Genomic DNA, 26,867 nt, shown 5'->3' with positions numbered 1-26,867 from the left:
AACTTCAATCCAACATCATTCTAACATTCATTAATTTTGCAATATTTCTGTAAATAGTCTTTACATTTCTTCCAATCTTCTTCCACCGACTCTTCTCCCTGGTCACGGATTCTGCCAGTCATTTCCGCCAATTCCATATAGTCCATTAATTTCATCTGCCATTCCTCCAGTGTGGGTAGATCTTGTGTCTTCCAATGCTTTGCAATAAGTATTCTTGCTGCTGTTGTAGCATACATAAAGAAAGTTCTATCCTTTTTTAACACCGATTGGCCGACTATGCCCAGGAGAAAGGCCTCTGGTTTCTTCAAGAAGGTATATTTAAATACCTTTTTTAGTTCATTATAAATCATCTTCCAGAAAGCCTGAAGTCTAACTGAACCTTAAGGTCCCATTGAAGTGTTAGGCAAGGCTAGCCCAAGACGTTTGGGTACCTGAGGCAAACCACAAAATGGCACCCTCCCAACCTGCCAAGGAAGGAGTGAGTGAAGACCTACATCAGGAACGAAGAAAATAAAGATCTACATTGGGAACAAGCGGGGAGTGTAACAGCAACAACAGTGGGCGACGCATTCCTTGGAGGCCGGATCTGCTGCCCCCGGGGAATTTGCTGCCTCAGGCGGACACCTCACCTTGCCTCACGGGTGGGTCAGCCCTGACTTTAGTGCCATGGAGCAGGTTAAGAATGTCATTGCTGCTGGTTTGGCATTACAGCCTCTGGATTTTATTTATTTTATATCACGTTATATTTTAAGCATTTTTATCCCACCCTCCATCCAAACGAGGCCTTCAGAGTGGCTTGCGGGTCACTGCAAACAAGACACAAAAGGGAAACTTGACTAGGGAGGGGAAACAGGCAAACTCAAGTACGAGTTCTTCGTTACAAGTTCGTCTGAAGAGCAGTTCTTCTAATTACCAACTTTCTGGAAGGGTGGAAAAGATCAAGAAGAGAAGTGAAAAGCTGCTAGCACCTCATCTATTAAAAGTCTGATGCAGTGCCTGACTAGTCTTCAAGTAACTTCTCTCTCTCTTTCACACCCACACCCACACCTGCTTAGGACCCTCACAACATTTCTGGCCGTGGGCCAAAAATCTGGATTTGTCCTTTTTAGAGGCTTCGACAAAATTCGTGATGGGTGGACCGATAAAGGAGACATATGGCCATGTGGCCTAGTCCTCCAACCCTACGTCCATGGGTCTATTGGCAAGTGTGTGTGTGTGTGTGTGGTTGAGATTGAACGAGTTTCTTGCGCAAGAGTTAGCTTGCTCTTTGTGGTTTCAAAGATGTTCTGAACGGGAAGTTGGGGTTTAGAGGCAAAGCTGAACTCACTTCCTGTTGGGCTCTGGGTGAGAACAGAAGCGTAGCAATTCTCGTGCCCCCACACTTTACTTCGGGCCCTGGGCCTCAGAAGTTTCCTCCCTGCACCCAGATCACACGTTTCGTTGCAGCAGTGCTGGCCAAGGGGTGCCTCTCCGCGCAGAACCTGGAAAAAATATTGGAGCACATCGGCCTCTGGATAGCCTAGAGCCATTTCGTCACGGAGAGCTGATGGCACGGGGAGCAGCCATGAGTTTAAGGAAGCAGAAGGTCTCCACGGCGTCGGAGGGCCTTTGAACAGCTTCTGCAGAGAGAGGACAGGGGGCCCAATGAGCCCCCAGTGGCCTTGGGGGCAGAAGGAGACGAGAGCCACTGAAGGCTGAGCGCTCACACGCCTTGACACACATGTCGCTCGCCATGAAAGCCCGGCAGAAGGTGAAGCGGAAGGGACAGGCCAAGGACCGGGTCTTTGGGTGTGACCTAATAGAGCATCTGCAGTTATCTGGCCGGGATGGTAAGTGATTTGTCTTTTCGGAGGCCGGAAATGTCTTTACCTGGTAGCGTACAGCATCCATTGCCCCCAGTAGGAAATGGTTTGAGAAAAGGGGTCCTGCGCCTCAAGGGTGGCTCAGAACACCTTATTCGGCTTCAGTGGTCTTGGGCTGGGCGTCTAGAGGGGTCCCGCCATCTCCTTCCTGGCTGGCTCCAAGCTCCACAAAGGCATTGAGAACTTTAACAAAGTGCTTTGTAAAACCTTTGCATTTGTGAGTAAGTTCTTGAAATTGCAAATGAGTGACATTGACTGTGACACTGACACCCCCAAAACAAAACAAAAACTTGATTGTTTTTTATTTATTTGAAACATTTTCAAAACCACCCTTCATTCAATAGATTCCAGGACAATGCACGATGGCATATTATTATAATATATTATATATTGTAATTTTATTTTTCCTCTGAAGGAGTCCAGGGTGATGATATATGGTTATGCTATTATATTATATTATATTATACTATACAAGCACCTGAGTGGCTACAAAACTATTAACAGAAGCCAGTAATCCTGGGGGAAAGCATAACTCGGAGATACAGCATCCGCTTTGCATGCCGAAGGACTCTGGTTCAATTCCCGGCATTTCCAGGCAGGATTGGGTTTATCTCCCTTCTGAAATCCTGGAGAGACACTGCCAGTCAGTGTAGACAATACTGAAGTAGATGAACTGGGAGCTTGACTCACTATGTACCTAACCAATTTAAAACACCTGGTCAAATTAAAAACGTCTTAATCTGGCACCAAAAAGATTGCAATGTCAGCACCTCCTTGGGGAGGGTATTCCAAACTTGGGGGTGGGGTATCATGGATTTGTTGGAACCCACACAGGAGACTCTGCTATGGGTATCTGTCTCCTGGTCCATTAGCAACACACACAACCCCCCCCCCCCACAAGCAGTACCAAGGGGGGGGGGAGGAGTACCACCTAGCATGATTTTGTGCCCAGTTTTCATTTTTTAAAAATATATATGTATTATTTATCTAGAATATTCATGCCCTGGCAGGAGTGCCAGCTTGGCCTCGTGACTGTGGGTGCCCGGGGCCGCGGGTGCCATGCAGCGTGCATGGGCCTGGCACTGAAAGTTGTGGGTGTCTGGCGCCTTCAAGGGGAATTTTGTGGGTGCTTGGGCACCCAGGGCCTCAGGGAGTTGGCAGCTATGTGCCCTGGCCTTTTAATTCAACCCCTCTTCCTCAGAAAAGAAATCACAGATCAGCTTCTAAAATGTGACTGTAATAAAAAATCAGAATATATATTTTTTAATGATCAGCATAAATGTAAAACTAAATAGTATAAAACAAAGGGTGTCTGAAGCATTTTCAGATAGTAAGAATGAACGGCCATGCTAATCTCAACATCCTTGTTCACTAAAAGCAGATACAAATGTTGTTGTTTTAACCTGGTGCCTAAAGATAGAAGGTTTAACATCTTCCTACCTAGAATGTCTTCCCTAGAATGGCCTGGTGAGCCAAATGGGGTGGACTGGTGGGCCAAGAGTGGCTCATGGTGTAGAAATTGCCCACTTCTGTCTCAGTGCAGAGATGGACAGTCCTTTAGGTATCCTGGTCCCAAGGTGTGAAGGACTTTTAAAGCTCAGAGCCAGAATTTTGAATTGATCCCAGAAGTGGACCCAGAAGCGGACCAGAGCAGCTGGCCTGGCACTAGCAGACCCCCCCAACGATCCCTATTTTCCAGGGACAGTCTCGGATTTACAGAAGCTGCCCCCGTTTCTGATGTGATCCCAGAACGTTCCCACTTTTCCTAAGGATGTCCCTATTTTCATCGGAGAAATGTTGGAGGGTATGGTAGGACGTCCCTATTTTCATTGGAGAGTATGGAGTTATGTGAATCCCGACTCAAGAAGATACAACCTTTAGAAGACATCTGAAGGCAGCCCTGTATAGAGGTGTTTTTTTTAAAAAAATAAACATTTTATTATGTTTTTATTTATGTTGGAAGCTGCCCAGAGTGCAACCAAGCCAGATGAGTGAGATATACCGTATTTTTTCATGTATATTTTGGGTTGTAGCTGGCATACCAGCCTAACCTGGGCAATGTAGGGATATAGGAAACAGTCTTGGGGTTTATCCACACCTACCTTTCCTCCACTCTTTTCTTTTCTATATATAACTTTATTTATTTTGTTTCTCAAATTAACTTTTTACACTCACATATCCAACATACATCATAAAATCAAGATTCCATAGAATCTCCTGGGCCTCCCTCCTCCCCTTTGTGGGTCCTATTGTTAGTCATTTCCTCCTGCATCTTTTATGATAATCCAAATCTTTTACATCTCCATTATATCCAAAATTCGCCATGAAACTACAAGTGCCATTCTAATCCTACTAACAATTTTAACTGTTTACTATGATTCTTCAGATAAATTATAAATTCCCCCATTCCTTATTAAAATTCTGGTCTTCTTGATTTCTGATTCTTCTGGTCATTTTTGCCATTTTGGCATAATCCAGCAATTTAATCTGCCATTCTTCTTGGTCGGGACTTCTTTCCATCTCTGGGCCAATAACATCCGCGCAGCCGTGGTCGCATACATAAATAATCTTTTCTGCTCCATTGGGATTTCGGCACCTAGAATTCCTAAAAGAAAGGCTTCAGGGTTTTTTAAAGAATAAATTATTTTAAACATTAAAATGTTCTTCCACTCTTTTTCAGGCATGATTCACGCTTAAAGTTTCTAGGGCCAAGCATTTTCTATTTTGCCCCGGAGCTTTCCCTATGCAAACTTGCTCTTTAAAGCTCAATCAGAGGAAATGGCAAGCCATAGAAAACCCAGATGAATGTTTGCTGCGATTGAGAGCTAAAGAGTGGGTTTTCACAGGGAAAGTTTGGCGCGGGGGGGGGGGGGAGCTGGGAACGCTCAGACATGGAGCTTTTAAACACAGGCCTGTGCCTGGAAAGGGCAGAGCAAAAGTTAAGTGTGGATAAGCCCTTATACTAACTGATTCAGAGCATAAGAACCTGTTGGATCAGGCCAATGGCCCATCTAGTCTCAGCATTTGGTTCTCACATTGGCCAACCAGATGCCTGTGAGAAACCAGTAAGAAGGATCTGAGCACATGTGCCCTCTCCCCTCCTGTGGTTTCCAGCGACTGGTCTTCAGAAGCATTATTCCCTCCCACCGACCTGGAGGCATAGCACAGACATCTGAGCTAGTAGCCATCAATGGCCGTTCTCCATATGTTTTCTCTAATCCTCTCTTAAATCCACCTGAATTGATGGTCATCACTTCCTCCTGTGGGAGCAAGTGTGAAGAAGTACCATATTTTTCAGTGTATAACACGACCCCTCTTTTTTGGGACTCCAAATGAAGAAATCCCCTGTATGCACTATCCGTGTATAAACGACCCCCAATTTTAAACTTGAAAAAATAGGGGGGGAATGCAGTCTTATACACGGAAAAATACGGTACTTTCTTTTCTCTGATTCTTCCGACATTCTGCTTCATTGGATGTCCACAGGCCCTAGTGTCATGAGGAAATCTTTTCTGTATCCACTTTCTTCATGCCAGGTGTCATTTTATAAACTGTTGTCTTGTCGCCTCTCACTTGTCTTTTCTTTAAGTGCTTGGTCCATCTAGCTCGGTGTTGCTTGCACAGACTGGCAGCAGCTCTCCAGGCAGAGGACATTCCCAGCCCTATTTGGAGGTGTCAGGGATTGAACCTGGGGCCTTCTGCGTGCAAAACAGATGCGCTACCCACTGAGCTATGGCAAAAGGGGCTCCGTACCAAAGAGACAATCTGTACCTCCAGTGTGTAAAAATGGATAAAAGGGTATAGACACCTGTTCCTTCAGACAGAGGACAATCTCATCTAAAACAGGGCAGGCATCATTCACCTGGCAGGTAAAAAAACCACCCTCAGCAGCACTGGGATCTCTATTGCATCACCTGGGATGAGGTTTTAGAAGCAAGAAGCAGCAAAGAAGCAAACCCCCAGTGGAAAACTCCACTCGAGTCTCTCTCTCTCTCTCTCTCTCTCTCTCATGCCTCTGAGATCTGTGAGCTGTCAGATCAGGGGCTGGTAGGGTATAAGACACACAGGAAGTGAGCTGTGGGGAGCAAGCGGTGTTCTGGTGTTCTTGTTTGAATTTGCAAGGGGAGGGGAAGGGAAGGGAGGTGGCTCGTGCAACTTCCTTGTTTTGCTGGTCCAATTTTGGCGATTGCATCAATTAGGTGCTTGAGCAAGCGAGAAAAGACACAACAAGCAACAGTGGCAGAGCATGCCGGAGGCTGCTTACTTAATACTATTAGTAGTACAGTGGTACCTCGGGTTAAGTACTTAATTCGTTCCGAAGGTCTGTACTTAACCTGAAACTGTTCTTAACCTGAAGCTAATGGGGCCTCCTGCTGCCACCGTGCCGCCCGATTTCTGTTCTCATCCTCAAGCAAAGTTCTTAACCTGAAGCACTATTTTTGGGTTATCGGAGTCTGTAACCTGAAGCGTATGTAACCTGAAGCGTATGTAACCCGAGGTACCACTGTACTATCATTATCATTATTTGCTTATTTATTGCATTTCTATTCCACCTTTTCCCCAAAGAGCTCATACAGTGATGGCCACCAACTTTGATGGTTTAAAAGAGGATCAGGAAGATTAATGGAGGAGAGGGCTATCGGTGGCTATTAGTTGGAGGCAGCAATGCTTCTGAAGGCCAGTTGCTGGAAACCACAGGAGGGGAAAAGGCTCTTTGTGCTTGGGTCCTGCTTGCAGATTTCTCTCAGGCATCCTGCTGGCCACTGTGGGAACAGGATGCTGGCCTAGATGGGGCCCCTTTGGCCTGATCCAGTAGGCTCTTCTTATATCCTTACAGCTTTTATATTGTCCTTCCCCTCCTCATTTCATCACCACGACAACCCTGTGAGGCAGGGTCAAGCTGAGAGGCAGTGACTGGCCCAAGGTCACCCAGTGAGCTTCAAAGCTGAGTGGGCATTTCCACCCCGGTCTCTTCCAGGTCCTAGTCTAACTCCATGCCCTAAATGCCTGCATACATTCCCAGGGCTTAGGTGGAAGAAAACTTGGAAACGGTTAAGGCGAACAAAACGTCTTTAGTTGAGACTGTAAACTATAGAAAAACTAGACAGCAAGTGCTTCAAAAGGACAGGTGAAGGTAAAGGTTATCTGTTGAACACACATACAAAAATGCTGTAACCTTTCCAAATAGAAAAGTTAGGCAATCCTTGCCTAATATTTATGTGCCCATTTAATAAGCAAGATCCCTAAGCATAAAACGCAGTCAGATAATTAGAACAAGAACAAGAAAAATGCATATGCAACGTTTGAAACAAAAAAAATACAAAGATATACACAAGTAAAAATGGAGAAGCTATCAGTAAAACATTCAGTTAAATATCAGTAAGTCATCAGCTGCGTGCTCAGCCAGGTCAAATGGTCCCCTAAACCACCAAAGTCCTGGAGTTACTTCTCTGCAGGGAGCTTCAGTCCCCAATGCAGAAGGTATAAGTGTGTTTTTCAGCCCAAGAAAAATTTGTAGGGAACTTTTAGCCCTTGTATGGAAAGTCCCAGGGGGCTCATGTTTGTGGTGGGCAGGGCTGGAAGCATTAGTGGGCGCTGAAGAGCAGCTGTTATGGCTGCTGCATCTGCATCCCTGTCTCATCCACTGAGGAGGAGGTGCAGGGGAGAGACACTGATGCAGAACATGTCCCTATTTTCATCTGAGGAGGGTTGTGGGGTATGGGATTCTGAGTCAGACCATTGGTCCATGCAACTCAGTACTGTCTGCACTGACTGGCAGCGGCTCTCCAGAGTTTCAGACAGGGAGCCTTTCCCCAGCCTTGCTTGGACATGCCAGAGATTGAACCTGGCACAGGCTGCACTTCAAGCAGGTGTTCAACCGCTGAGCTGTGGCCCTTCCCTTTGTGTGTCTTCCCATTGCCTATTAGTATTAGTATTGTTATTATCTTCATTAACATACCACCCTCCCTCTCAGCAGAGCCCAAGGCAGTGAGCAGCATAATAACCGGTGTACAACAATTGTACGCCATAATTTTACTGCCTCCGGGCATGCCCAAATTCAGGTGAGGCCTTTCCATCATTTGATCTCCCTACCAAGAAAAGCTTCACTTGCTAAGTCTCTGCACTGCTGTTAAAGGCAGAGGAGCAGGGCACATTAAAACAGGTGGCAACCACAGCTGAATACAGCTCATCTCTCCCACACAGCACCCAACATTTTTATCCCCTCTGCAAAGCAAAGCATGTTTGCACAAAAGCTTTTGGGGAGCAGCTCTTGTCCGTGTGGGAGAAGCAGACCCCTGCTCTTGTTCTCCCAGGCTCCTGCAGGCCCTCTCTAGCAGAAGGACGGGATAGGGTTTACACCGGGGGTGGTGTGCTCTTGAGCAAGCTCCCTTTATGTCATGACATGCTCTAATCCAGTCCTCTGGGCGCTGCATGTGGGCCACTGTCAGGGTTTATACAACCGCTCCGCTTTTCGGGAAAGCGTTCAAGGAAGAGCGATAGGAGGTGTGTAATGAGCACAATTAGATGGTATCTGTTAATGACAGGGCTGCTTTTGGCACACCTGGGCTGCAGCTTCGCAATCAGGGGACAATCAGCAGGAGCAGATCTCCCAAAGACAAGGTGTCACTTTTCTAGGCACGCATACCTGAGATGGACCTTGCCGGTTACATTAACAGGGTGGAGCTGCCAGGATGGAGCTGGTAGATTCCTAGGAAGCTCAAACCCTGCAGCAATCTCACAGATGAAAATAAGGGCCTGCTTGAAACCTCCATACCTTCCGTGGCATTACCAGAGTCTCTAAAACTGAAGTTTTGGAATGCAGCAACTCCCCTATGAGGAAAGGTTGCAGCGTTTGGGGGCTTTTGAGTTTTGGAGAAAGGGTGAGTAAGAGGTGACTTGTTAGAAGTTTATAAAATTCTGCACGGCATGAGGAAAGCTTTCCTCCCTCTCTCATAACACTGGAACTCGTGGACATCCAAGGAAGCGGAATGCTGAAAGATTCAGGACAGAGAAAAGGAAGTCTTTCACACAGGGCTTAAACTGTGGAATTTGTTCCCGGAAGATGTAGTGAAGGCCACTTATGGCTTTAAAAGAGAATTGGACAAATTTGTGGAGGAGAAAACTGCTGATTGCTACTAGACATGATGGTGATGTCCTGCCTCCACAATTGAAAGTGGTAATGCTTCTGAAAAGCAGTAGCTGGAAATGGCAGGAGAGGAGAGTGTGCTTGGGCTCTGGTCCTGCTACTGGCATCTGGTTGGCCACTGTGAAAACAGGATGCTGGACTAGATGGACCCTGGGTCTGATCCTGCAGGCTCTTCTTATGTTATTTTGTTCCTCCTGTCTGCTGTATCCATTGACTCTGTAATAGCCTTGTTGTCCATTGATCTAATAGCCAGTACAGTGGTACCTTGGGTTAAGTGCTTACCGTAATTCGTTCCGGAGGTCTGTTCTTAACCTAAAACTGTTCTTAACCTGAAGCACCACTTTAGCTAATGGGGCCTCCTGCTGCCGCTGTGCTGCCAGAGCACGATTTCTGTTCTTATCCTGAAGCAAAGTTCTTAACCTGAAGCACTATTTCTGGGTTAGCAGAGTCTGTAACCTGAAGCGTATGTAACCTGAAGCGTATGTAACCCGAGGTACCACTGTAGAATAATTGTTGTTTTGGTTAAAGATGCATTGGGATGGCTCTTTTGATTATCGGTGCATGTTATCAACTGTCCAAAAAGCACACAGATTTAGAGGCAGATGCCCTCTAGCTGCATGAAATTAGGGATGAGTTGAGCAGCTCATCCATACATCCTTTTGTGCCATGTTTCTATCTAGACACAGGTCCAGGTTTTTCCAGAGTTTATTGTGAGGAAAGTGCTTTGAAAGCGGTAGCTCTGTGAGGTGAATAGAGGCCTTCTAACCACTATCAGAGCCTTTAACAAACTAAAGCTCCCAGGATGCTTTGGGGGGAAACCATGACATGTTTATAATGGTGTCAGAGTGCTTTCAATGTATGGTATGGCCTTGGCCCAGGTGGAAAGCAGGAGGGTAAGTGAGAGAGGCAGTTTAAAGTAGCGTCGTAGTGCTTTAAATGAGTGGTGTGAACATGGCCTGTGTTTATTCACGAATGAGGCAGGGCACTTCTAAGCACATGTTGCTGGGGAAGAAATAGTGGGGAAGGCCCTGTCTGCAGTGGAGCATAGCCTCTGGACATCCCTGAGGGATAAACAGCAGAGAACCTTGTTGTGGTACCTTAAAAAAAAAAGAAAGAAATATCAAGGTATTATTCCAAGAGCTTTCCTGAGATAAAGTCCATTGCAACAGATCCATGAAGTAATAATCTTCAATTGCAAGTACAGTTGCCTTGCAACTTATACGAGGGTTGTGTTTTGGGGGCAGTGTCCAAAGCAACCCGTTTAAAAACCATAAAAAGACTCACTGACCACCTCTGCTCTCTCTCCAAAGGCTGCTACAGATTCTCTCTGCACCTCTGAATGCAAAAGTAGAAGGAGGAGAGCAAAAAGCGGGGAAGGGCTGCGACCTTTACATCTAGACTATGTCATTTCTTGGAAGCGCATTCTTAAAAACTGCTATACCGTAACTTAGCTGAGAGCTTCAGTTCTCCTTCTGTGTGCATTTTGCTTCCTGTCTCTGCTTCGGAAATGAAATCACCCAGGGACTCCACCCAGACATCTACCCTTGATGAGAGAGAGAGAGAGAGAGAGAGAGAGAGAGAGAGAGAGAGTGTCTCCACACTTGCCCATTGCACATCAGATCTATTTTGTTTCCCTATTAAGTGTAGATCTTGACATTAGAGGCCCAGCGGACAATGTTAACTGGGTTCCAAGCATCTCCAAGCCTGCCCATCTCTGACACTAGAATGGACTTCTGATTCATTCGAGGTCCCCATAAAAAAGCAAACACAAGCAAGTTTTCAGTTGGTTTGTATACTGGTACCTTCCCTACTTCATGAAGCAGCTATTGCAGATACGCATAGGCCACTTCCTCCAGCTACTCAACGGAGCTATGTTGTTTAAAACCATATGATATAAAACCAGCGTGATAACAAAATCATGAAACAAAACTGCAAACAATCATGTTTTAAAACAGCCCTGAATCTACTAAATCAACCTGCCTGCAAATCCCCCTGCCACAAAAATAAAGAAGTCCCAACAGAAAACAGTAAAAAGGCAGGCTTCTCGCCTCACACATAATTCGCCTCTTTCCTATTTATATCCTCACAACAAACCTGTGAGGTAGGTTAGGCTGAGAGACTGTGAATAAGCTAAAGGCCACCCAGTGAGCTTCATGGCCAAATGGGGATTTGAACATCGGTCTCCCAGGTCCTAGTCTGACTCTCTAACCACTGCGCCACACTGGCTATATTGCCCTTTCTGTCAGGGATCTGGAGACTTTTAAAAACTGTTCAACCTTATTTTCGGTCGTAAACCTAAATCAACTGGTGAATATTTAGACGGGGTGTGGGTTTTGTTGTCACTACTTATCCCTGCAATGGACTTCCTCCAAAGAATTCTGGGAACTGTAGTTGCCTCTCAGAGACTTACAATTCCCAGTGTCGTTAACATCACCCAGAATTCTTTGGGGGGAAAGTCATGTGTTTTGGATGTGCTTCAAATGTATGGTGTAGAGCTGCCCTGTGGCTGTCCAGAATGGAGGTCCCATTGGTGGTGGGCCCCAGGAGGCCCCACGGTCAGCACTGCTGGGTGGTGATGATGCCAGCTCTCCCGGGACCACAGCAGGCTCCCTTTCAGGGTGATTTTGGCCATCTGTCAAGAGGCACCACCATTCCCCAGGCTGACTCTCAACCCTTTCCCAGTTCCTCAGGTTCTGAAGAGCTGCACAGAGTTTGTGGAGCAGCACGGAATCGTGGACGGGATCTACCGGCTGTCAGGAGTCTCCTCGAACATCCAGAAGCTGAGGTAAAAGCCAGCTGGCATTATTCATGTGTGGAACCCATTGCGGGAAGATGTGGTACTGGAGTCGCCAGCTTAGATGGCTTTCAAAAAAGGATTTTTTGGAAATTTATGAAGGAAGAGGAGCAGGGGGTATCAACTGATGGCTGTAAGCTGTGATCCATAAATGGAACCTCCCTGCCCAAAAGCAGCCTACCTGGAATAACAGTTTAAGAATCCCTGACACATGGCCATCCAACCTCCAACAATGGATAAGCTACCACCTTCTGAAGGAGTCTAATCCATTGTCTTACAGCTCTCGCCACCAGAAAGCTCTTCCTAATATTTAGCCGGGATCGCCTTTCTGGTCATTTGAATCCATTGGTTTGGGTCCTACCCTCTGGAGCAGCAGAAAGCAAGCTTGCTCCATCTCCCATGTGACAGCCCTTCAGATAGTCCAGATCTTCCGGTGTTACTATATATTCCATTGCCTTTTTCCTTCTTCCCCTTTCCTGGCCCTTTGCAGGTTGGAATTTGACAACGACCGGGGCTCCCCTGACCTCAACAAAGACTTGTACCTCCAGGACATCCACTGCGTGAGCTCGCTCTGCAAAGCCTACTTCAGGGAGCTGCCCAACCCGCTCCTCACCTATCAGCTCTATGATAAGTTTGCTGTGAGTATGGCTGACCTAGGGCATATTTCGCACTAAGGGCCTTCACTCTAGGGCAGGCCAAAGGCTGCATTCTCTTCTGCGGAACCTTCCAAGAGCCATATTCCAAGGGCAGGTGTGGGCAGGGAAACAGATTTAAATTTCAGCTTTGAACAGTAGGCTAGTTTCTACACCCACCCAACTCTGCCTCAAACAAGAGTCATGGAATTTGAAATATACTCGGAGTCGAGTGTGGATTTCATGCTCTTTATTCAGCTCATAGTAGTGAGGCATGAAAGTTCCCCCAAAATATCTGCTTTATATACATTATTTACACAATGGGTCGCACGTGATTGGCTAATTCTGGGATTCTCCTGTAGGCCAATCAGGTTGCGGATTCACTTCCACCTGGAGCTGGATTGGGTGGCTCCTGTGGACCAATCATACTGCTGCATTGTTCTAGGACCAATCAGACAGCTGCATTCTGGACCCTATTGTTCTAGGACCAATCAGACTGCTGCTTTTTGGATCCTATTCAACTCAGTACATAACAGAATTACAGTGTTGGAAGGGACTCCAGGAGTCATCTAGTCCTACCCACCTCCCTCTAAGTCGTTATCAGAGGTCAAGGACAGATTCCAGCCAGGCAGAAGGAGGCAAAGCAGGGCCAGTGAGGGATGTGGCTTGAGAGAGGAGGTGTGGCCTGGGGAGATTCCCGAGGGCCAGACAGAGAGTCCTGAAGGGCCGCATTTAGCCCCCAGGGTGTGAGGTTCCCTGTTCCCTGCCCTAATACATATAAAGTGTTGCTTTGTTGTGCTCACCAATACAGCAGTTTCCAAGGTTCATGTGCTTTCAATGTGCACTGGATGTACGGTGTGGATCTGCCCTTATTGTGTATAGATTTGCATGCTACTCATTGAATCATCAAATTGTAGAGTTGGAAGGGACCCAAAGGCTCATCTAGTCCAACCTCCTGCAATGCAATGGCAACTGTGGCTCAGGTCTGGCAGATGACTGTACCCGATATCCAAAACTATTTGCTTTCAACGTTTGGTATTGCATGGCAGGGTGGGAGGCATGCTGTGGAATTGAGCAAACAAAATGGTGAGCTGAGTACCTCTCTCCCACTTCACCCAGGATGCTGTGGCCATCCAGATGGAGGAGGGTCGGCTGGAAAAGATCAAGGATGTGCTGAAGGAACTCCCAGCGCCCCACTACAGGTACCTGCAAGGGCCAAAAAGCCCTTTTTCTGGCTCAATCCTCATAGCGTCTTTTGGTCTCGCACATGTGTGAGAGCTCAGGACATAAAAAGGAGTGTCCTGATTTTTGTCCCCCTGTAGATTGCTGAATGCTAGTATGGCTGGTAAGGAGATTTCACAGTCCACTTCCTATTGATGGATGCTGGTGGTTGTGATTTCTCGTTCAGTTGACCCTCACTCTGTCCCCCCCCCCCAATCTTTGTTTTGGCTTTGCATCCACCACAAGGACCTTGGAGTTCCTGATGAAGCATCTAGTTCACATGGCCTCTTTCAGCTCTGAGACCAACATGCACGTACGGAACCTGGCCATTGTCTGGGCTCCCAACCTGCTCAGGTGAGACATAGCAGCTTTTATCAAACAAGTTCAGTTCTTGGTGAACCATTATTGACAGCAACTTTGTTTAAGGCATGGCAAAGGGGAATTGGACTGAAACAAAGGCAAATTTGGAAAACTAGATTTCTGAATAAGGAGGAAGAAGAATGGCCTGACAGTCAGGAGGTTCTTGCTCAACGAACGAGTGTCAGCAAGACCCACCACACCCACTCCCAACCTGTGCACCTCTGCCTCATTAGGCTTCACCCCCTCTCCCTCTCTTCTCAGGTCCAAGGACATTGAGTCGTGTGGCTTCAACGGCACAGCAGCCTTCATGGAGGTCCGCGTCCAGTCCATTGTGGTGGAGTTTATCCTCACCCACGTGGATCAGATTTTCAATAATGTCCCTCTCTGTGGTAGGTCTTTGTGTGTGACAGACAAATACCATAGAATTATAGAAATGTAGAGTTGGAACTTCTTGTAGTGCCCTCCATTGCAATACCCCTCCATACACATTCAGTACATGGGCCTTGAGGGGAGGTGGGGGGGGCACTTCAGCAGCCCTAATGAACTTCCCAAAGAGCTTTCAGAATTTGAGGACCTCCCGAGAGAGGTTGTGGTGACAGCATATGGTTTGTTTGTTTATTTAATTTATTTATTGCATTTATACCCCAACTTTCTTCCCAAGGAGCTCAAGGGGTTGTACAAAGTTCTCCTCTCCCTCATTTAATTCCCACAACAACCCTGTGAGGAAGGTTAAGCTGAGAGTCAGTGACTGGTCCACAGTCACCCAGTGAGCTTCATGGCCGAGTGGGGAGATTTAAACCCTGATCTCCCAATTACAGTGGTACCTCAGAAGTTGAAGTTGAGTGGGGAGATCAGTACCCTGATCTCCCAAGTACAGTGGTACCTCGGAAGTTCCAGAATCTGTTCTGGAAGTCCGATCGACTTCCAAAACATTCGGAAACCAAGGCACAGCTTCTGATTGGCTGCAGGAAGTTCCTGCACCCAATCGGAAGCGGCATCAGACATTTGGGTTCCAAAGAATGTTCGTAAACTCACTTCCAAGTTTGCGGCATTTGGGAGCCAAAATGTTCGACTTGCATGACGTTTGGGATCCAAGGTACAACTGTACGAGTCCAATACTCTTTAACCACTGTACCACACTGTCTCTCCTGCACTAAACTAGCTCTCTGGCTTTATTCCTGCACTCACTTAATTTTCTGATGATGCTGTTTTTCCTCCACTACTGCTATAGCCGGGAGCCGTGAATCTCTCAGGAAGTCCCTTCTCCTTGCGAGCTCACCGGTGACCTTTGGCGACGACAAATACTCCTTTTCCTGCAATATCCCAGCTGCGCTGAACCAGGGGGATGGCCCACCGCAGATGCGACCCTACCACACCATCATCGAGCTCACCGACAACAAGTACACACCTCCCTTCCCTCTCTTTCCCCTTCCCATGTTCACTTTTGTATTTGCCTGCTGAGAATTTCCAGATTCTAGTTACAAAGGATGGCATCAGATGCCCATTTTGCAAAGCGACTACAACCAGAGGGCATGAAGCCCATTTTGTTGGCTGGGCTGCAGAGAAAAAGGCACATCCCTACCTATGTGGTGGGCTTGCCCCCAGACTGTGCAACGTTGGTCACAGCTATTCCAGACCGCTTCATCTCCCAGCAAACTGCACAATTGCCTTGGATCCCTGATTATTTTATCTGGTGTTGTTTTTCTTGCATGAATGAGAATAGTAAATCCATGCACAGAGATTTGTTGATGCTTATTTTAGCTGCAGCCAGACAGGAAACCCCTTTCCCTCTGCCCTCACTTCTGAAGACTTAGAGAGTCCTAAGGATCCCATTGGAAATGGCTCCAGACACATGATGACCGTCCTGCAGGCAAAATTTATAACCTCCATTCCAATTCTTCACAGAAGAAAAGGATCCCTTAAGGCAAAGAAATGGAAGTCAATTTTCAACCTCGGCCGATCCAGCCATGATGCCAAACGCAAGTTGAACAAGCCAGAGGACAAAGGTAAAAGGCTTAACGCTAAAGCTCACTGTAACTGTTCAAGCAGACTAAGAGTTAAGTGTGCCACATATATGGCCTGAAAGTGGGTCTTTCTGTCACTGTCTCGTTGATTATTTTTCCCAACAAATGCGCCAAGTGCTGCATTATAGTGCAGATCAATGGTTCCCACAAAATTTTGAGCCACTGTACCTTTGGTTCTATACACTCATCCCCAGTGCCCCCTGCCCTATAAAACCATTGTTCAGAATAGAAGGACTATAATAACACAATAAAATTCAAAACAGTAACAATTAATTGCACATTTAATTCAAAATGCAATTAAAACTCTTTCGTTTAATTAATTCAACAAAATGGATGAACTCGATACAGTGATAGCAGCTTTTCAGAGTCTAATACAGTGGTACCTCAGGTTAAGTACTTAATTCATTCCGGAGGTCCGTTCTTAACCTGAAACTGTTCTTAACCTGAAGCACCACTTTAGCTAATGGGGCCTCCTGCTGCCACCGCGCCGCCAGAGCACGATTCTGTTCTCATCCTGAAGCAAAGTTCTTAACCTGAAGCACTATTTCTAGGTTAGCGGAGTGTGTAACCTGAAGCGTATGTAACCTGAAGTGTATGTAACCCGAGGTACCACTGTAGTCGTTTACGCCTCTAGTACCCCCCTGCCACCCCTTTGCCTCCAGAGGGCAGAACCACCCACTTTGGGAACCACTTTGGTTGTAGATTCCCCCAGAGCTTTATTAAAGAGCTTTATTAAATATATGGGACCATGATATATGAGACAACTTTTTCTCTAAAGGATTAATTATCTGGATGTTGACTGCTAGAATCTCTGTTAACACAACAATGGAAGACACTAAAAGATTTAAGCTTAGCACTATGGTACAGTATAAAAAAAATCTGAACATTTATGTGCAATGTGGTGGGACTTTATATCTTATGTTTCATCTGCCAACATGCAAGACTTTTCAACGACATCAAAAATATAAATTTGGATTGATGGGAAAGGTCAGAAACCAGGAAGATCAAGTATTCTTAAAAGATTGGAATAACTTTGTAATATATTTAAAAGACCTCTGTAAACAGTTGAAAACATTGGCAGGGATACAGTTACAGTTCTATGAAAGATAAATAGCCACTATTTTATGCATCCTGTGGTTCTTTTGGTTCATTATGTTGATGTTGCTTCTTTTATTTTGTTGCCTGTAAAAGGAAAAAATATATACTATTAAAATTCAACTGAAAAAAGTTGGGTTTTTTTGAGGCCCGGATTTGGTTGGCTCAATCCTGCCTTTCTGTTTCAGATGACAAAATGGGAAAGATGCGTCTGCGGCCGGCCAAAAGCATGGATTCCCTCAGCTCCATGCCATGTGCCAGTGATGGTAGGTGCAGAAATCTCTGGGGTTGTTTACATTCGCTGCTGAGGGCCTGGCTGGCTTTTGCCCCACTTCTATTCCTCCTGGAGCATAGAGATGGAGGAGACAGAAGGACTTGGGTGTTTCACCAAATCTTGGAAGGACTTTAATCCTAATAATTTGGATTGCTGGTATTCAAGGGTTTGGCAGATTGCCCTTCTTGAAAAGGTAGCTCCTTAAACTAAAAGTATCTAAAGGGCAGAACTCAAATTTTTTTACATATGACGTGATTTCTTATTCAATTGAGGCACATCGGCATAGTCAAACGTCTAGCTCATTTAATACTATATAGAACCTTTATTCTCCATAATGATGGAATTAACAGATGGATAATACTTTTATTTTCATATATCCTTACTATTTGTAAAGGAAATATTTTTATGAGTTAATACTTAATTATCCGTTTGGAGCTGTGCCGTATCTTTGTACTTTTGTCCTTCCAGGCTGTGACCCTTTACAATTTAAGTTTCAGATCCTTTGCTTTCTTTCTTTATGTTATGTTTGCACTTTTTTTGGTTGACCAATAAATAATAATAATTTTTAAAAACCCAGCAGCATACCTATTCACAGTAATCTCATAGCAGATTCATCACAGTATTAAGGCTACTGGAAGGCAACCTTGGAAAAGGTTTGGGGCCCAGGCATGAGGCCCTGTCTTTTGGGTCCCTCTTTGATTCAGCTCTCTTCCTTTGTGTGCAGATGACATTCAACTGGGGAGGAAAATCTCCCAGAAGCAGCTCACTCTGTGCCGTGAGAGTTTTGATGGCCCGGCTTCTCTCGATAACAGTTTCCTGCTGTCGGAGTCCGACGAGTATACGGAGAGACCCAAGGCCGAAGAAGCACAAGGCGAGTCGGAGGGCGAAGCCACTGCCAAGTCGGAGCCCACCACCCCGAAAGCTAGCAGGTCCAGCCTTGTTGGGGTGGCCCCTCAAGGGCGATCCCCCAAAACTGGGCGCAACCGCGCAGAGAAGTGCGCCGGCGTCCACATCTCTGGGCCTTTCTCTGTCACGGTCCCGTTCCACATCACTTCCAACCTCACTTTGTCCCGGCTAACCCGGGGGCTCGAGTGCCCTGCCCTGAGCCACTGTGCCCTGGAGAAGGACCCTTCTGAGACCTCTGAGGCCAAAGAGGATGAGCCTTCTAAGCAGAAAGAAACTGAGGAGAAGCTGGTGCCCGACCTCACAAACAAGGAAGATGCTGGAGGTAAGTATCTCCCCACCATTTCTTCCATCTACAAGCTGCCTTGGTGGTATAGACCAGGGGTGTGGAACCATTTTTGGCTCCATGGGCCAGATCCTTATCAGAATTGGCTCCTGAGCCAAATTTCTCCCTGCCCCCCCCCAACCTTCATTTTACCAGGCAGGGGTCTATGCAAGCCCCCTACTTGAATCAGGAAAAAGTATGCATGGAATCCTGCAGGATTGAAGCTATGCCCATCAGCTGAAGATCAGCTGTCACGAGTGGTGTCAGCTGATAGGCAGGTGAGTGTGGTTTGAGCCAAGATGGGCCTGCAGGCTAGAGGTTCTCTACTCCTGGTGGCACTTGGGCCTTGCTGCCAGATTCCCCAGTTTGTGCCCACTGGCGCATTACACAGCTGCATGAAGAACCATCTTCTCTTGCATGAAACCTGCCCATTCCTTAACATCACCCTTTTGAGGCTCTGCCCCAGATGCCCCCCATTTCAGAAGTTAAACAGATGACAGCAGGTGAGAGGGACTTTTCAGTGGTGGCACCCTTCTTGACCTGGGAACTGACCCTACTTACAGTTGATACGTATTCCCAAAATAATACAGATGAACACCTGAAATGTGACATATTTAATCAACTAGAGGAATCTTAGCTGATTACCTATATGAATCTTCATTGATTCATCAAATAAATTTGCAGAAATGTGTATATAATAAATAGAATGGATTGTATTCAACTAAGCTCTACACATAATAAAATTAATGGGCAAATGTTAACCATGTCCATTAATTGCTACTTCGAGTATGGCTAACACGGGATGCAACCCAATAGTTCTAACTTACTAACTTACTTTATTTTTAAGTGATCCAGACTAGGGTCAAAACAAGTACCCCCCCTTTCTCTCATAGGGGAGGTAGGTGTTGTTTTTTCTTCTTCCTAAGATTGTGCTCACCATCTGCAGTTTTCCTAAATACTTGCATTACAAAGAACTTGGGGCTCACCAAGGAGCTATTCCCTGTCGCAAAGAACTGACTTGCTCTTTACTTCTTCTTCTTCTTCTTTTGCTTCCCCTTATTGAAACAGATGCAAAGGCAGGAGGCCTGTCTGATTCAGAAGAGAACCAGATGTCTTTGGAGGTCCAGGACTCCTTCTCTTTCCTGGACAGCCAAGATGCCTGGCTGGGTGAAAGCATGGATGGAGACCAGCCCCGGAAGAGCACCAGCATAGCACCTGATTTTGCAGGCAGTGGTGTGGACAGTTCCCCACTCACGGAGGACGACATGAGCAGTGGGTTCATGAATGAGATGATAGGAGGCGGGATGGAGGTGAGGTCCATCACTATGTCACCCAACATCTTTACCTAGCTAAAAAGGCAGGTGCTCTTCCACCCCATCCTTGAGTCTCTGTCCTAGCAGGAGCTGCACATCAGCTCCTACCTGACCATTTTGGCAGCTCCAAGGTGGGAAGAGAGGGAAGAAAGGAGTCCTTTGGAGCTAGACAACTCCTACAATCTCTATAAGCAGATACAGACAACAATGCATAGAGCTCTGTGGGGGTGGGGATCCATTAATATAAAATTATGCTGCAGAAATAAAGTGCAGGATGGGGGTTGACCCTTTTATACATATTAAGTGTGTTTTTGGCATATAATCTTGCATATAATGGATGGGGCTATTTTTAAAAGATGTAAGTGAGTGCTCAATACCATAGGTGATCCAAAGTGAGCAAAGTCCAGGACAGATAAAACAAAGGACTTCTTCAGGCAGTGCATAAACTATGGAACTCCCTCCCACAGGAGGCAGTGATGGCCACCAACTTGGATGGCTTGGAAAGAGGATTGGACAAAATTCATGGCTATGCTTCACCTCCAGGGTCAGAGGCAGCAAAGCTTCCGAATACCAGTTGCTGGAGGCCACAGGAGGGGAGAGGGTTCTTATGCCTGGGTCTTGCTCAGGGGCTTCACAGTGAGACATCAAGTTGGCCACTGTGAGAACAGGGTGATGGGCTAAGTGGACCATTATTAGCATGATTCAGCAGGGCTCTTCTTAAACGGGTTGGAACCGCCAAACATTCATTCATTCATTATTTATTTATTTATTTCATAAAATTTATATATTGATAGTAGGAAAAAAATCTCAAAGCAGTTTACAAACAAGATAAAACAATGAAATTACAACTAAAAATTTACAACTGTAATTTAAAACATACAGAAAATTAAAGCCACAGTAGAATAAACTAAAACACATTAAAACTCATACAAATTCCAGCCATAAATCCCCTTTAAACCCAGTACAGTAGTTGGATTTGGGCACATGGCGTGTTTTAAGTAAGTTTTTATTTTACTTTTTAATTGTATTGGTTTGGGGTTTTGCTGCCCTGGGCTTTTTTTGAAAGGGAGGGCAGGAGAGAAACGTAATGAATAAAGAAACAGGCAGTTTCTTATGCTCCCTTCAGCCCCAGGCAACACAGGCCTGGGGCTGATGGGAGTTGTAGTTCAAAGAGCCTTGCTGTCTGGTGCCTAAACATATGGAGAAAGGGAGGTTGTTCTGTGTGTTTGCTATATTCATTATTTTTAAAAGGGTAACTGAGAAAAAGAAAGACGTGTGTGTTTGAACCAAAGAGGAGCCTTATTTAAAACTCTTTTCTTTCTCTACCTCCAGCTGGAGATGTTTTCAGCTGTTTCACCACTAGATTACCTGTCCATTGAGGAGTGTATGAACGAGCACTCAGAAGAGGAAGATGACCAATATTATCTGGCTGTGGGATGTTCAGATGGCGATGAGGTTTCTAAGGAGGTTGACAGTGAAGAGGTCTACTTGAGTGCTTTTGATGACCTCAGCCCCTTAGCTGGCAAATTGCAGCATTTCCAGCAGCCAGATGAAGACCAGGCTCTTGATGACACCTGTCTTCCGAGGAGCACGTTGGATGATCAGCCCTTCAGTCTGGCTGGACAGCCCTCACCTGAAGACCCAGACAGCTCCCATCTCTTTGAAGTTGGCAGGGAGCCTCTCCTGGATGACCCTCCAGTTCACGACTTCAGGTTAGACAATTCCCAGCTGGATCCAGCTTCCGCCAATCCATCTGAAGAAGAGTTGCAGGCCTTCCTGGATTCTGGTAGTGATTTCAGTCAGCTGGAAACACTCATGAAGGCTGAAGCTGAGACCATCCAGGTAGATCCTGACTTGGCAGCGTTGCAGATGGAAGGTGTAGACGCCAGAGGTGAAGATGACCTGCTTCTAGGAACAGGGTGCTTGATGCATGCCAAATGCCCTGATGGAATTCCAGAAAACCCGGTGCAAAGATCTTCGGTTCAAGAGAATCAAAACCATGCAGTCCAACCAAGCCTTGAAAATGAGCGGGAACGACACAATGCATTAGGCATTGAGCAGGTTGCAAGATCTCCTTGCATCCCCAGCATGGAGGTAGATGGATCTACCTTGGAGGTGGATGGATTGTATGACTGGCACCCAGACTACGAGTTCCCATTTCAAGCGGCAGAGCAGCAACAGAGGGGAGAGACTGCTCTTCATCCTCAGGCAGCAGAAGTTCTTTCACCCCCGGATTTGCACAGAACTCCACTTTCCTCTTTGATGGACAATTGCTTTGAAAATGCTTCTTCCGAGACGTCTCCAATGCTTGCGCCGAGTCTTAAGCCAGATGCTCCACCTGAGAGAGCCCCTCCTGGTGGCTCCTCGCCTTACAATTGCAATGGGTCTGAAGCCTCATCGCTCAGGGCCCCTTCTCTGCAGGGCTGCCCAGAAAGTCCTCCACAGACACCACCACATTCAATGCCGGCGAAAGCCTCCGATGCTCTCAAGCACGACCTCTCTAACGGAAGCGTCTCCATGAGGTTGACCTCACATGCCATCAGAGTGCAGCAGGCGAAATCTTTCCCGGTCGTGCCTCCGAAACCCCAGTTTGCCAAGATCCCTCCGGCCTTAATGCCAATATCTCCAACCAAGGAAGCCTCCCTCATGTGGTGCAGCCCACCTGTCCCAGAAAAGAACTGTAGAAACGGGATAAAAGAGGGTCCCAGCGAAGGCTCTCTGCGCAGGCCCCTTCGCCCAGTCAGCCTGGACGTACATTGCAGCCCCCCAGATAGCAGTGAAAATGTAAAAACTCCCCTAGCTTCTTCCAAGCTGCCCACCTCTCCAGGTAACTGTCTTGGAGATTCAGGGGCCCTCCGGAAGCAGCGGAATTCCATGCCTGTGAGTTTAGAGAAATATGACAGAGATTACGAGAGCAGAGGAGCAGACGCGGTCCCAAAGCTACTGCACTCCCCACTGGACAAATGCAGCCTTTGGCCCAAGAGCAGTGATGAGCTCCCTAATACAAAGTGCTCTCTGCTAGAAAGTTTGGATAAACACAGCAGCAGCACTACCACCGCCAGGGGTGAAGAAGGGAAGGGTGAGCCCTCCCAAAAGCAACTTCCAGCGCCTCTATTGCTTGGTGAGGCTGGTGGGGCTGCTCCCCAGAAGCAGAGATGGGCCAGCTGGCGCAACGGGAACAGTATGTCGTTTGATGAGGCGGTTGCTCTTGCCAAGGAGAGACACGTGGGCCAGGCCCCAGTGAGGAGGATGCAGACCTACTGTTTTGGCGATGTGGAGGGGCTGTATGGCCCTCCCAGAACAGAGAAGCCACCCCCAAACCCCAAGCCCGCCCTGAAGCCTCTGGGGCAGCGGCCCCTGAGACCCCTGTCCTGCGCAGGCACAGCCGCAGATGCCTTTGTCCCGGGGAAGCCGCTTCTTGCTCCAGCGTTGCCTGACATCATCCCAGAAGGCCAACTCTCTCCAAGCCTGGAAGCTCTGTCCCTTCCTCAGGATCTCCCGCCAAGGAGAAAACTGAGCTTGACGAAGGCAGGGCGACGTGCGTCCAACTCGGAAGAGGTGCTTTTAGCAGCACAGCAGGAGCGGAGGTGATTCGCTTTGGCAGCTGGTTCCCAAATCTGGCCTTCAACTGTGCTGCCTGGTGCTGCTGGGACCTTGGACTTCTGCACTGATGTGGCACCTCCCCACCCACCCAATCAGGACACAAAGGACTGAAGAAGAGTCTTGCTGGAACAAACCAACCTTAGCTAAGAATCATCTGCTTCAAGTAGAGATCAGCCAGAAGTCCACAAGCAGGGCCTGAGAAAGCAAGAGCTGCAGGAGCCGCACCCACAGGTGATACAACCAAGGGCATGTCACGTGGGTGCTGCAAACTGGGGTAGCTGCTCAGATTTGAGTCCTGTGTGGTAGGTAGGGTGGTAGATAGCGATGTAGGATAAATGCTATTGTGAGTGAGTAGGCTTAAATCGATGCAACGGAAACGACTAAGAGAAAAGAAAAGAAATACTGTAAGTTTACCATTCTGAAATGTGCGTATCTTCTGTGCAGGCAGGCATCCCCTTAACTATTAACACATATTGGATGGTTGCATATAAAGCTCCCCTTTAATCAGTCTTAGCTTCTCCCAAAGAATTCTGGGAAGCGTAGTTTGTTATGGGTGCTGAATGTTGTTAGGAGGCCTCTATTCCCCTCACAGCAGTACAATTCCCAGAGTACCCTGTGAGGAGGGAATGCCAGTAAAAGAACTCTAGCCTTGGGTGGGAATAGGGGATTCTCCTAACAGCACCCTTAACGACTACAGCCATGTTCTGTTGAAAACTGTATCATGGTGCTTTAAATGTATGGTGTGAATGAGGCCGAAGTAGAACTGTTATATAGCCTACATCCCACTCGGCTTTTACCCTGAAGGCCTGAATGTACTTATAGATGCAAGAGACAAATTTCTGTTTAGCTCTCTCTTTAAACATGGAAGGATACTGAGCGAGATCACTGCCTTGAAGGTTGAGGCTGTCATAATATTTTGCATACTTATTTGGAAGGAAGTCCTGCTCAGCAATGCGAGACTTACTTCTAAGTATAAACATACATAGGATTTTGCATGTAGACATGCACATGGGATCATGTATGTACCTAGAGGCTCTCAAACGTCCCAGAAGCAATGAGTGACAGTTACCAGACAAAACATTGTTTCTCCACTATGAATTGGAAAATAAATGTCCATGCTGTTTGGTTGGTAGTAATGAATATTTGTATGTGGCTACCATGATGCTGCACTCAAGAATTTGCAGAACGTAATATGGGGACACAAGATCCCCCACATGGGCTTTGTGGATGACACAATATCCTGGATCCTGGTACTTGGGTTGGTTTGTTAGTCCAGCCTTTACCAACCTGGGGCCCTCCAGATGTTTTGGACTACAGCTCCCATCAGCCCCAGCCAGCACTTGGACACATGGTGGCTGGGGCTGATAGGACCTGTAGTTCAGAAATATCTGGAGAGCTCCAGATTGGCAATACCTGTGTTAGTCCCTCTTTCCAGTAGAGAGCCCAAAGGAATATTGTTACATGAACTTTATTCACTGGCCCAATATCAGTAACGTTTTATCTCAGAAGTCCAGATGTCTTGCCTCATGATTCTCTCTTTTACACAGGAAAAAAAAAGCAACAGTCTTTAACTCAATGCATTTTCATATTCAGATGTTAAGTGCAGACTATACTCGGTTTGTGTGTATTAAATTCAGAAAGCAGAGCATTTGAAAAACACATTGTGTCTGTGAAACTGTTTATTGACCCCGCTTAGGAATGGCTTAAGCGGCCTGTTGGGTGACTAAAGTGTAAAAAAGATAGCAGGAAATTTATGTGGCTAGCCAAATAGTACCAAGATTAGCATACCAGCAGAGAAAAACCTGTCGTGATTTGTATATGGAGAGTGGAAAAGGGGGCAGATTGGTCACTGGTGTGAGAATGGGAGTGTTACAAGGACTGAGTTGTTCCCATTTTTCAAATGCTGTAAAGTGTGTGGGGTTTGTCTACAACTAACTGGTGACACTTCGTCATAGCAGGTTAGTGTAGACTTAGGTCATATCCACACCATACATTTAAAGCACAATTAACACACATGACTTTCCCCCCGGAAACTCCTGGGGATTGTAGTTTACCCCTCACAGAGCTACAATTCTCAGCACTCTTAACAAACTACACTTCCCAGGATTCTTTGGGAGAAGCCATATGCTTTAAATGTGCATTAAGTGTATGGTGTGGGTGTGACCTTGGTGCTGCCCGTGCAGGTTTAGTGGTAGAGTCCAAAAGATTTCCGTCATTAAAACGCCATCCCAGATGTGTTAAGCAACGCTTTTCTTTGTGGCTTCTTCAGCTATTCTTCAGTAGCCATTGATATTTGTTGACACTTATGAAATTGTTAAAAATAGCTGCATGAACGCCAATGAAAAAAGGTTGCAATAAATCTTCAGGATCTTGTGATGCCTAAGCCATACCTCAACATTTGAGACAATCTGATCTAGTGGAATCTCTACTACTAGATCTACTGTGGACGTTTGGAACAAAACAAAACAAAAATCCTTCCAGTAGCACCTTATAGACCAACTAAGTTTGTTATTGGTATGAGCTTTCATGTGCATGCACACTTCTTCAGACACACTGAAACAGAAGTCACCAGACCCTTATATATAGGGAGAGGGTGGGGAAGAGTATTACTCAGAAGGGTGGTAGGAATGGGTGATTGGTTGATAAGTGTGGTTAACCTGTTGACAACTGTTAACGACTGCAATTGGTCTTACAGGAAAAAGCAAGGGGTGAGATGGCTAAAAATAGCTGTATCATGTATAATGAGATAAGAATCCAATGTCTCTGTTCAGACCAGGTCTCTCCATGGTTTTAAGTTTGGTAATAATTTGCAATTCAGCAACTTCTCTTTCCAGTCTATTTCTGAGTAATACCCCTCCCCACCCTCTCACTATATATAAGGATCTGGTGACTTCTGTTTCACTGTACAGTGGTACCTTGGGTTAAGTACTTAATTTGTTCCAGAGGTCCGTTCTTAACCTGAAACTGTTCTTAACCTGAAGCACCACTTTAGCTAATGGGTTCTCCAGCTGCTGCCATGCCGCTGCTGCACGATTTCTGTTCTCATCCTGAAGCAAAGTTCTCAACCCGAGGTAATATTTCTGGGTTAGCAGAGTCTGTAATCTGAAGCGTATGTAACCTGAAGTGTATGTAACCCAAGGTACCACTATATCTGAAGAAGCTCATACCAATAACAAACTTAGTTGGTCTCTAAGTTGCTACTAGAAGGAATTTTTTAAAATTTTGTTTCGACTATGGCAGACCAACACAGCTACCTACCTGTGGAAGTTTGGGTTAGCCTAATGCATTTTTAACAGGTGTCTTGATATTTCTTA

The 26,867-nt window shown here is 46.2% G+C and overlaps 1 protein-coding gene across 2 annotated transcripts; it reads left to right on the top strand.

The window, feature by feature from the left end:
* Positions 1-1,041: 1,041 nt before the first annotated feature.
* Positions 1,042-25,212, top strand: ARHGAP30 (Rho GTPase activating protein 30). Of its 2 annotated transcripts, none has more exons than XM_080984433.1 (12): positions 1,042-1,829; positions 11,692-11,794; positions 12,294-12,441; positions 13,555-13,637; positions 13,903-14,010; positions 14,278-14,405; positions 15,248-15,416; positions 15,925-16,022; positions 17,324-17,401; positions 18,134-18,637; positions 19,706-19,947; positions 21,283-25,212. In XM_080984433.1, exons 1-12 carry the CDS (start codon positions 1,721-1,723, stop codon positions 23,539-23,541), a joined length of 4,029 nt encoding a protein of 1,342 aa, XP_080840559.1. In that variant the 5' UTR covers positions 1,042-1,720; the 3' UTR covers positions 23,542-25,212. The 2 variants fall into 2 exon arrangements, with proteins under 2 accessions (XP_080840559.1, XP_080840558.1); XM_080984432.1 differs by having other exon boundaries at positions 1,043-1,829; positions 15,922-16,022.
* Positions 25,213-26,867: the final 1,655 nt, after the last annotated feature.

This window comes from Podarcis pityusensis, assembly GCF_964106645.2.
Source record: "Podarcis pityusensis genome assembly, chromosome: 16".
Classification (NCBI taxonomy): Eukaryota; Metazoa; Chordata; class Lepidosauria; order Squamata; family Lacertidae; genus Podarcis; species Podarcis pityusensis.
Note: the sequence above shows the minus strand (reverse complement) of the source record. Positions and strands in the feature narration are given on the sequence as shown.

Bases quoted from the DNA above. Each gene is read 5' to 3' on its own strand.
- ARHGAP30 (XM_080984432.1), top strand. From the start codon at position 1,721: ATGTCGCTCGCCATGAAAGCCCGGCAGAAGGTGAAGCGGAAGGGACAG. The intron at 1,830-11,691 runs GTAAGTGATTTG...ACCCTTTCCCAG, and splicing joins GCAGTTATCTGGCCGGGATG to TTCCTCAGGTTCTGAAGAGC. The intron at 15,417-15,921 runs GTACACACCTCC...AATTCTTCACAG, and splicing joins ATCGAGCTCACCGACAACAA to AAGAAAAGGATCCCTTAAGG.